General features: G+C 45.6%; 1 protein-coding gene across 1 annotated transcript; it reads left to right on the top strand.

Annotated features, from left to right (window-relative positions):
* The first annotated feature begins 3,643 nt into the window (after positions 1-3,643).
* Positions 3,644-5,427, top strand: LOC119292170 (UDP-glycosyltransferase 90A1-like). Its single transcript, XM_037571002.1, has one exon. The coding sequence runs from the start codon at positions 3,790-3,792 to the stop codon at positions 5,275-5,277; it is 1,488 nt and encodes a 495-aa protein (XP_037426899.1). The 5' UTR covers positions 3,644-3,789; the 3' UTR covers positions 5,278-5,427.
* The last annotated feature ends 6,241 nt before the right edge of the window (positions 5,428-11,668 follow it).

Below are 11,668 nucleotides of genomic sequence, written 5' to 3'. Positions count from 1 at the left end.
CATAAATATGGGTTTATTACCAGACAAGACAGAATCACACCGCGAAAGGCCCATCAAATCACCGTGTTATAAAAAAGCACTCCATCATCTCCCCGCCCTACCGAGCTAAATATTCCATCAATTTGAAAATAAAAGCGGTATTAGTTTTTTGGAAAGTGAGCCAAAAATATCGACATCCACAATATTGAACAAAAAATATACTCACTCCGTCCGAAAATACTTGTCGGAGAAATGGATGTATCTAGACGTATTTTAGTTCTAGATACATCCATTTTTCTCCATTTCTCCAACAAGTATTTTGGACAGAGGGAGTAGAAATTTATTTCATGATGATTCTAATTATACTGATTTGATATTATGGATTTTGATATATTTATCTACAAATTTGATCAAACTTAAAAAGGTTTGACTTTTCAAAAAAGCAATACACTTTGTATTTTGAAACAAAGCGAGTATTTTTTTGTAAGATACCCGACAACATCAATGGCACAGCAAGGCGCGCCCAACCCTTCTAGCATAAGTCATATGTCATTGATTTACGCTAAGATTCATGCAAGCATTTTCTTTTGTCTTTTTTTCTTTTTTTCTAGTTTAATTGAGTCACTTAGATGTGCAATAACTAAGCCACATCTGGATATGTCCTAGATAGACCATATTAAATTATGCACGACCTATTGGTTCCTTCAAAATAATTGTATGACCTATTGCTATTAGCGACACAGCTCCACACGCCCCTGCCGGAGTCACAGCTCCACATGCCCCCTCCAGCGATAAGCACAACAATAGAAAGGGGAAAGAGTGGGAGATTATTATTCCTACACTGAAACAACACTGCCGCTTTGCCGCCCCAAACCAAACTCGGAAACTCCCTAAAGACTACCTGAAAAAAGCATTGTTCAGGAAAACAGTAACTGGTAGCTGCTCGGTCGGCTTGGGAGTAGTGACTTATTGGTGAATCGGCCTATTAACTGGATTAATCTGTACACCTTTAATCGGTAGATTAAATAGGAACTTGCCAACATATATCTAGTTTTTTATGTATTATACCATACTTTCATGTTCTCAGCTATGTAATATACCAAAGTATTCTATTGTTTGGTCGAACCATAGCTATTGAGGAGCGAGAGGGGGATGGGTGGGGTTACGAGGCAAAACTTTGGGCTTTGTTTGCCCGGAATTTTATGGGCCCGTAGCGATTAATCGGCCTAACAACTGATTAGTCGGTCTGGCAGGCCAATTTATCGGCCTCACAAGTTAATGCGATGAATAAGTGCTATTTGATTCGGTCACGCTGCAAGTAGCGATTAACTGGCTCGTTAACTGATTAATCGGACGAATTCTTGAATAGTCAAAAAAAGTCACCCATGATGCTGCACGACATGCCCGGGTCTGATGTCGAGCTGGATGCAATATAGAACCATGCATCGACTCCCTCAGGCCGGGTCCCCGTTGAAGATCGTTGTGCTGGATCGCAAACGCCACCGTGCACTAGTAGAAAAAGGGCTTTTAGTCCCGGTTTATAAGGGTCTTTAGTCCCGGTTCTGGAACCGGGACTAAAGGGTCGTTACTAAAGCCTCTCCCTTTAGTCCCGGTTCCGGGACTAAAGGCTCTCCACGTGGCCGCTGCCTGGAGGTCCACCTTTAGTCCCGGTTAGATGCTGTACTAAAGGAAATTTTATGATTTTTTTTAAAAAAAAATTGAATTTTTTTTTTGGAATTGTTTTTATTTTCAAATTTCTGAATTATTTTAACCTCTCATCTCTAATCACCCCTCACCCCTCATCACTGCTCAATTTAACCTCTAATCACCCCTCGTCATATAACTTTCCGGTCACCCATCCTCTCACTACTCCAGCCTGAGCACACTTAACTTTTGGGTTCTATTCTCCCTCGTTTCCAAGTCTGCACTTGTTGTTTTCCTGGCAATAGTAAGATGTCAATCCTATTAACCTCAGGAATTTAGCTTGAGCATGAAGTCACACATTTCACTGTTTGAGTTTGAAACTATTGTTCTAAAAAATAACACTAATATTTAGTAACAGTAATATTTCTTGAATAATTAGTTTGACCATTGTTTGACCACAGTTTGACCATAGTTTGACTAGATTTGACCAAAATTCTAAAAAACTGAAATAATTATTTAGTAGCACTAATATTCTTGAATAATTATTTAGTAACACTAATACTTCTTGAAACTAGTAAGTTTGAATTTTTTTGCCTCCAGATCTTAAAAGCCCCGCTTTTTTTCTGTTAGGTTTTTGAGGATTTTGAAAATGTTTAACGGGGTTCCCCCAGTTAAATTCGGATGTAACTTTTCGAGTAGATGATTTTTCATATAAAAAACTTTTTCATCCGAATTCGTATGCAAAAGTTATGTCCATTTTACAAATTTCCAGAGAGATTTTGCAAATAAAGTCGAAATTCACATTTGCAAATTTTCCTAACAACTAGACCACATATCACATGGGAAACTTATTTTCTTTTATTTTTTTGACATTTCCATCATTTCCCAACAACAATTCACAGTTTGAAAATGGGACCTTTAGTACCGGTTTGTGGCACGAACCGGGACTAAAGGTCTCAACCCCATTAGTACCGGTTCGTGTCTCAAACCTGGACTAAAGGTCTAATCTTTAGTCTCGGTTTGAGGCACGAACCGGGACTAAAGGGCATCGCACCCTTTAGCCTCGGTTCGTGTCTTAAACCGGGACTAAAGGTCTCAGGTGAACCGGGACTAATGCCTTAGCCGCACGAACCGGGACCAATGCTCACATTAGTCCCGGTTCGTGATGGAACCGGGACTAATGTGAATATTGCCCTGGACCAAAGCCTTGTTTTCTACTAGTGGTGGAGCACTGCCTAAGGAAGACCGCAACTCGAACACACATCTTTTTCACATTCCCGCGGCAATCTTCCAACTCCTCCACAAGTAGGTCGCCCCCCATCAGGACCTCCTCAATGATGTCGCCACCACACAGGCTTTACCCAGTGACACGGCCCAACAATGGCGACAACGGGAGTAGATGGGGCTGTGGCTAGGGTTTTGGTCGTCTGCCATATATTACTAGTTTGTATTATTTTGGGTGATCACTGGACTAATGCACTATTTCCATAATACAACTCTCTACATGCTTAGATTGGTATCTTCAAGATGACAAAAGATGTTCCATGTGTCCCCCCCAAATCCATTTTCCATGACTTTATTTGGAAGCTGATGCGATATCTTTCCCCAACATCCGAATATATTCTACCCATAATATACGCTAGGGTTTCTACAATTTTGGATGATCACTGGACTAGTGCACTATTTCCATAATACAGCTCTCTACATGCTTATTAGATTGGTATCTTCAAGATGACAAAAGCTGCTCCCTGTGTCCCCTCCCCCACATCCATTAGTTTTCCATGACTTTCTGTGGAAGCTGATGCGATAGCTTTGTGTTCCCATCATGCGAATATATTCTACCCGCCCGATATACAAACGACTAATCTCATATTTATTTAAGCACTGGCCATCAGTGCAATGCAGCCATTCTAAACAAATTGAGAACAAAAGATTGATGCCTCTTACATCTCTTCACTCTCACTTCTTTGGTATACTTGGTTAATGGATATCTAATCCAGCTCCATGATTGAGCAGCCTTGACGAAAGTTTATACTACTACGTATATATTTGCCATCCCGGCCTATAAATTGCGCTTTCTGCTAACCATCAAATCAATCACACGCAGAAAACCTATGTGATCGACTAGCTAGCGCGCGTTGCATCCTCCTCCTCCACTCCACTGCGATGGCTTTTGCTTCTTCCTCTAGAGAATCCCATGTCCTCCCTCACATAGCAATCTTCCCCTTCATGGCCAAGGGCCACACCATCCCGCTCATCCAGCTTGCCCACCACCTCCGTCGTCGCCGCCTCGCCACCGTGACCTTCCTCACAACCCATGGCAACGCCGCCTTCGTCCGCGAGCGACTGTCCGGCGCCGACGACACGGCCGTCGTCGAGCTCGCGTTCCCCGCCGGCGTCTCGGGAATCCCGCCTGCGGTGGAGAGCGCCGAGGCGCTCACGTCCATGGCCTCCTTAGCCGCCTTCGCGCACGCCGCGTCGTTGCTCCAGCCACAGCTCGAGGCGTCGCTCGCCGCCATGGAGCCTCCGGCCAGCCTCCTGGTCGCCGACGCGTTCCTGTACTGGACGAACGCGTCGGCGGCCACGCTCGGCGTCCCGAAGGCGTCCTTCTTAGGCATCTCGGCGTTCGCACAGGTCATGCGGGAGCTGCGCGTCAGCCACGATCCGGTCCCGGCGCTGCTGCACGCCGGCGTCGACGGCGACGGCAATCCGGCGACGTTCACGGTGCCTGAGTTCCCGCACATCAAGCTCACGCTGGAGGACCTGATGGCGCCCTTGGGCGACCCGTCGTCGGCTGCGCCGATGATGGAGCTGCACGGCAAGCTGGCCAAGGCCATAGAGGAGAGCCATGGCCTGATCGTCAACACCTTCCAAGGCCTAGAGAAACCGTACATGGAGTTCTGGAACAACCACTATAGGCCCAGGGCCTGGGCCGTCGGCCCGCTCTGCCTCTCCCAGCCCGCGTCTTCTTCGCCGGGTGCCGCCGGCGCCCGGCCATCATGGATGGAGTGGCTGGACGAGAAGGCAGCCGCCGGCCGGGGAGTGCTGTACGTCGCGTTCGGGACGCTGGCCGCGATTCCAGAGGTGCAGCTCAAGGAAGTCGCAGACGGGCTGGAGCGGGCCGAGGTAGATTTCATATGGGCCGTGAGGCCGGAGAATGTCCATCTCGGTGCAGGCTTCGAGGAGCGTACCAAGGGCAGAGGCTTAGTGGTGAGGGAGTGGGTGGACCAATTGGGGATTTTGCAGCACCAGAGCGTGAGAGGGTTTCTGAGTCACTGCGGGTGGAACTCGGTGCTGGAGAGCGTCGCGGCTGCTGTGCCACTCGCAGCTTGGCCCATGCAGGCCGATCAACCTCTCAACGCGGTGTTTGCAGTCCACGAGCTCAAGATCGCGGTTAGGGTCCACACGAGTGATAGAACGATGCGGGGTCCGGTCACGAGCGAAGAAATATCGCGAGTGGTCAGGGAGCTTATGCTCGGAGAGGCCGGAACCGAAGCGGCAAAGAATGTTGCCGAGTTATCGGTGCTGGCTATGGAGTCCATATTGGCGAGGGGGTCGTCTTGGAAAGCAGTGGAGGAGATGATCGATGAGTTGTGTGCACCCAACATGTGTGCAAAGGTTGAGGCAAGCAAGGAGGAGTCGCGAGATGTTTAATTGCCGTCGTTTTTCTTTCAAAGAAATAATGTGGTGTTGTGCTCTGTAGCTATATATGCCAAACATTTAATTATGTTGGTCTCTGGCATTTACTTCTCGGGTCTTGGTTGGAAATATTTATATGAAATTGATTGAACATGATTGTTTTCTCTTTTGGGAGTAATTAATTTGGGACCGTTTAATTCTGTTTTGTGCACTAGCCTGAAAAAAGTGTTGAATGGTAGTCGAAACCAGTGAACCCATGCACCTACATGGTAGCCTACGTGTCGCCACGTAATGCTTTCTTTTCTTCCAACCGGACATCCCCTTTCCATTTAATTGCTCAAACGAATATACATTGTCGTTCGACCGGCCATAGAACGCACATTAAATACCAGATAAAGAGGAAGCAAGTCTAAGAGCAGAGATGAAGAAGGGGCCAAAGGTGGAGCGAGTTGGGGCACTAATAGAAACCTACTACGAGAAAGTGATATTGACAACTCTCGTTCCTATAGCGCAAAAGGGGTGTGTTCGGGCCACACCCAGCGTCTCGCCCATGAGCCAACTCATGTGCCCGCACGCCTTGTTTGCATGTATGCTCGCTCATTAATCTCTTTTTTTGCTCGTTTTCTATTGCTATTGGTCAGCTTTCCCGGGAAAAAAAGATGGGTCTTCTAACTTTGAATGCGGCTCTAGCGCCGTCTTTTCGTCAAAAAAATATTTAAATTTGTTTACGGATTTGAAAAAAGTCTATAAATTTAGTTCATAATTTTTTTAAAGTTTGTGAATTTGAAAAAACACAGTTTTAATGGAATTTTGTGCTTTTAAAAATGTATAGGAAATTTAAAAATCAAGGATTTGGAAAATAATTCATGCATTTGAAAATTTCCACGATTTTAATAAAAAAGAAATCGCAAATAGTGAAAAAATAAAAATAGAGTCCAAAAGAAAAAAAACAAAGAAAAACATGGCAGAGAAAACGAAAAAACAAACCGGCGGAAAGAACCTAGTCGGAAGCTTCTGAAAGTTTCCCAAAACTAAACAGGGTAGAGAGAAAACCAATCTTAGTAACTTATATGAGCCGACCAATAGGAAACCTACGCGCGCCACATACCATGAACACACTATTTAACGCATAAGCGCCAAATATAATTTGTGCATACCTCATAATCTCCCCTTAAGCACCACGCACCCAGCTAGGCTGCGGCCCGGTGCCTCACCCGCGCACTGGCTCATACACTCGTTTGCCCATCTGCTTGCTTGTTGTTTTTTCTTTTTCGCTTGTTTTCTATTGCCGCTGGTCAACCTTCCCTGAAAATAAATAGGTTAGGTTCCTCAATTTTCAAAAAAAAATTGTGGAATTAAATTATTTTATGGATTTGAAAAGGAATCATAATTTGGAAAAATGATCATAAATTTGGAAAAAAATCGTAAAAATTAAAAGTCCATGGTTTTTAAAAATGTTTGTAAATTTTTAAAAAATGGGTTTGAAAAACAAAGTTCACAAATATGGAAAAAGTTCATGAATTCAAAGAAATTCACAAAGTTAGAAAAGTTCATGAATGTGAAAAATCGAACAAAAAAATGAAGAGGTAAAACCGGAGAGAAATAGAAAAATAAATTACATAGCCAAGATAAACGTGCCAGCAAACACAGTAAAAATGACTGAAAAAACTGGCCAGAAGTTCTGAAAATTTCCAAAACCGGACTGGGTAGAGGAAAAATTGAGGCCAGATAGTTATATGGGTGGCGCATGGATATGGCTCAGATGCGTGCGGTCACCGTGGTCGCGTGGATCTGCTTCTCGGGTCTTGGCTTACCTGAGGAGGCTGGTGCGCGGCCATGCTGCCACGCGCCCTGGCCTTGGAGTGCACGTCCACCATGGATCTGTAAATGCCGAGGGTGCTACAGTTTGATGGGCGAGCGCGCCCTGTTGCGGAGGTGAGCGTCGCCAAGACGGGTGCCGCGCGGAAGGGCCTAGATGTCGTGGTGCTCGTCGACCAAGACGGGTGATCCTGACGTTTGTGTCTGTGGGCGGCAATGGGAGGCAGCAGTTGTGGCAAGATTTTTTGGCTTGTGGGCTCTGCTAACGGTTGGTGGAGGTGGCATGTACATCGGCTTGGCTTGAAGGTGGTCAGATCCGGCAAGATTTGACCTTGGTGGCTCGAGGAGGACTTGCTGATGCATGTTGTGCCAGGTTCGAGAGGTTGACCTGGGCGAAAGCTTGTATCCGGCGTGTCCGGAGCCGGTGATGGCGACGCTTTCGAGGCGCTGTTTCCTTCTTGCTGCAATTGCCAAGGTACTCTCGGCTCCATCGTTCGCAGCTTCGGTGGAAACCCTAGATCCGTGTGATGAGGTGATGATGGTGCTCTAGCATCATATCCCCTCTCGAGGGCTTCGTCTTTGGAGCTAGACATTAGCAAGCAGCACCGACACAAGATGGCGGTGTTGGCGTCAAGGGTTTTTGTGGCAATGATGAAGGGTGTGTGCGATGTCAGAGACGAGGCAATGGTTGCGGTAGTCGGCTCTTCTCCGGCGTATTTGTGGGATTACCTTGGATTGTTTTTGTTGCGGTGAAGTCGGAGTCACTTGCTCGGAGATTATGGAGGCGATGACGCTACTTGGGGAGAAGTGATGAGATGACACCAGTGTGTGATGTTGACGGAACCCTCTATGTGAGGTGTGTGGGAGGAATTGTGTGAGTGCCGCTCGGCGGTTTGTGATGGTTTTCGTCTGGTTTTCCGTTATTAACCAGGCAACACTCAGCAGTTTGTGATGGTTTTCGTCCGGTTTTCCGTTATTAACCAGGTAACTCTTTTCTGCTTAATTAACGGATGAGGCAAAACCTTTTGCCTCTGTTTTGAAAAAAATGAACGAAGTAAATTTACCCCTTTTCTGTCAGAAAAAAATACGAACATCGTGGCGACAGATATCAAACACATTAAGCTACGGGAGAATGGTGGCCAATCAGCATGGCCACATGGCGCATGTTGGTTGGCCGTGGCAAAAGAAATTTTTTGATTTTTTTGGAAGATGAAATTAAGAAACTATTTGATTTTTTTGGAAGATGAAATTGAGACTTTTTTTCTTTTGAGAAAAGTATTTTTTGAGATTATTTTTGAAAGATGGAAGTGAGACTTTTGTTTCTTTTTTTATTTTAAGAATGTTTTTTAGGCTTTTTCATTTCCTTTTGGGGATGGATGTAATGTTCACATGTTATGAGAAGTTTTCCTTTTTAATTTAAGATTAAATTGAAGTTTTTTTTAAGAGGAAGAAATACACGCACGCACAACTTCCTCTCAAGAGGCCCGCAACGGCGGGCCCCAACCACTAGTCATCTTTAAGAAGGAAGCGTGTGGTGAGGATGTAAGGGTAGAGGGGGCAGGCGAGGGAGCGATAATGTTGCATCTACGTAAGCCTACGTAAAACATCTACATAAACTTCCTAACTAACTCTTCTCCCCCCTGATTTTCAAGGGGATGGGCTCCTTCCTCACCAATCCTCCAATTCTAATCCACCAGTTGTCTGATTACGTTAAACACGTAACACAAATTTCGTAGGTGTAGCATTACCGGCGAGGGAGTGGTGCAAAGGTGGGCGGAATAGCATGGCAAGGGGGGCGGCCAACGGGCCAAGTTGTGCGTGGATGGAGGGGTTGGCGGTGCAGAGTCGTTGTTGGAGCCTTGGAGGAGGCCGACAGCGTGAGGCAAGCTTGCAAAGTGGCAGCGCCAACACATCAGATGCCCTCTTGGGAGGTGGCGATGCCAATGGTGACCTCCATACACATAAAGTCCAACTCGGGTCCGCGGAAGCGTTCGGGAAGCAGTGGCAGTACCGTTGGTCTGCAAAAGAAATTATATATTCTGGATCTGCAAAAATGAATTTGAATTCAAAACCGTTTAAACACTTTCGGATGGAAAAAAGACGAAGCTTCTGTGATTTTTTGAAAACCCTTTTTTTGGCCCATACCGAAAAACCTGGTAGCAAGAACAAAAAAATCTTGACGGGGAGGGAGAGGAAAATAGCGGGGTCGGCCTGTGATGACAAGCAAATAATCCAGTTTTAGAACTGTTTTTTAACACGGTACAAACACAATCGCTTATATATACGCATACACTCACTCCTATGAACGTACACATACACATCCTACCCTTATGAGCACCTTTGAGAGGAGGAGCCGACATATCAGCATGAGATTTACGAAGTTACCGTAGGCGCCTCGTCGTCGACGGGAACGTCTCCTCCCATTGAAAGCTCATCGTCGGAAATCTTGAAATAAATCCACTAATAATGCGAGCACCAGGACTTAAAACCTGGGGGCATGAGGATACCACTACCCCTCTAACCATTCAACCACCGGTTGGTTTGCATCCAATTTCAGAACTTGACTGGCATACACATAGCGATTCTTGAGTCCGAAATTATTGTGTTATTTTTTCATATATATTTTTTTTGAATAATGTGTTCGTTGTTGGTAGCACGTAGTTATGGAGTGGATGAGCACAAAGTACTCCCTCCATTTCGAATTACTTGTCGCACGTATGGATGTATCTAGATGTATTTTAATTCTAAATACATCCATTTCAGCGACGAGTAATTTGAAACGGAGGGAGTATATGCTAGAGTCAATTTTTTGCTGCGACTGCCTCGGCATCTGTTTCCATCCTGTATGCATTCCACTTGCACACAAAATATACACAGCACATGCTGGTTAAGTTCCTTCCGGGAACCAGCACGTAAATGTCAACTGCAATTAACTATCATTCTCGCAGCCTATAAATAACATCTCCATCGCCTCCAGTTTTGACACATTCTATCATTATCATGGCCTCCGTTTGCGAAATTGCGGTTGTGGCCGTCCCGTTCCTCGCCGTGCTGGCTCTGAGCATGGTCTGCTGCTTCGCGGCGACCGACCCCTGCCTGTCCGCCTGCAAATCGGACTTCCACAAGTGCATCTCGCCGAACTTCATCTGCCTGGCCCAGCAGGCCGCCTGCCTGGCCGGGTGCGTGTAGTTGCAAGAAACAAGGCAAAGAAAGGTGCAGTGGCCAACTGCTTTTCTTACTTGTATTCTTTCTGTTAGAACACAGCCTCTTCTGCTCTACATTTTCTTCAGAAAATAACTCATGGCCCTGCTGTTGGTTCCCTACAACCTAAAGAGTACTCCCTCCGTAAAGTAATATAAGAGCGTTTAGATCACTATTTTAGTTACCTAAAAACTCTTATATTAGTTTACAGAGGGAGTAGCAACTACAAGTACATGCAACCTCCTCCTTCACAAAAAGAATATGAACATCAAGCTGAATCACGACCGATAATATTACACACAATGACAATTGCTCGGCCTATACTCTTCCCAGGGGAGAGAGGGACAGCTATGACAGATAAATCATAGTAGCACCTGTGTGATCCTAATCAAATTCCTCTCTTTTTCTACTATAATAGCATTCTCATATCATATCTGTCTGTTGTTGTAAATGTTCATATCATGTATGACTTATTGATCTTTAAATGTGAGATATACCTTCCTGTACATGTTGCTTGTTGAGATTTGTTGTTAGTCAGTAAATGAACCACGAAAAGAACAAAGATAGTTGGAACCAGCAGTATTAGTTAGATATTTTCCGGTTGCCACCTATGTTTGCTCACTTCAGCTGTGAAAACATTCATACTCATAATCAAATCCCTGTGGAGAACGCGACAACCTCTATATTTACACCTCATCAACGTGCCTGTAGGTGAGTTTATTATTTTTCAAATTTTGAATTTCTTTACAAAAATCACGGAGTAAATTATTATGTGAACCTTCAACGTCCGGGTTTATTAGGCTTGGTGGAGGTGGCATGTACATCGGCTTGGCTTGAAGGTGGACAGATCCGGCTAGATTTGACCTTGGTGGCTCGAGGAGGACTTGCTGATGCATGTTGTGCCAGGCTCGAGAGGTTGACCCGGGCGAAAGCTTGTATCCGGCGTGTCCGGAGCCGGTGATGGCGACGCTTTCGAGGCGCTGTTTCCTTCTTGCTGCAATTGCTGAGGTACTCTCGGCTCCATTGTCCGCAGCTTCGGTGGAAACCCTAGATCCGTGTGATGAGGCGATGATGGTGCTCTAGCATCATATCCCCTCTCGGGGGCTTCGTCTTTGGAGCTAGACATCAGCAAGCAGGACCGATGCAAGATGGCGGTGTTGGCGTCAAGGGTTTTTGTGGCAATGATGAAGGGTGTGTGCGATGTCAGAGACGAGGCAATGGTTGCGGTAGTCGGCTCTTCCCCGGCGTGTTTGTGGTATTACCTTGGATTGTTTTGTTGCGGTGAAGTCGGAGTCACTTGCTCGGAGATTAGGGAGGCGATGACGCTAGTTGGGGAGAAGTGATGAGATAACACCAGTGTGTGATGTTGACGGAACCCTCTATGTGA

Source organism: Triticum dicoccoides, chromosome 4B, assembly GCF_002162155.2.
Source record: "Triticum dicoccoides isolate Atlit2015 ecotype Zavitan chromosome 4B, WEW_v2.0, whole genome shotgun sequence".
NCBI classification, from domain to species: domain Eukaryota; kingdom Viridiplantae; phylum Streptophyta; class Magnoliopsida; order Poales; family Poaceae; genus Triticum; species Triticum dicoccoides.
The sequence above is the reverse complement of the archived record's forward strand: the minus strand, read 5'-3'. Positions and strand labels throughout refer to the sequence as shown.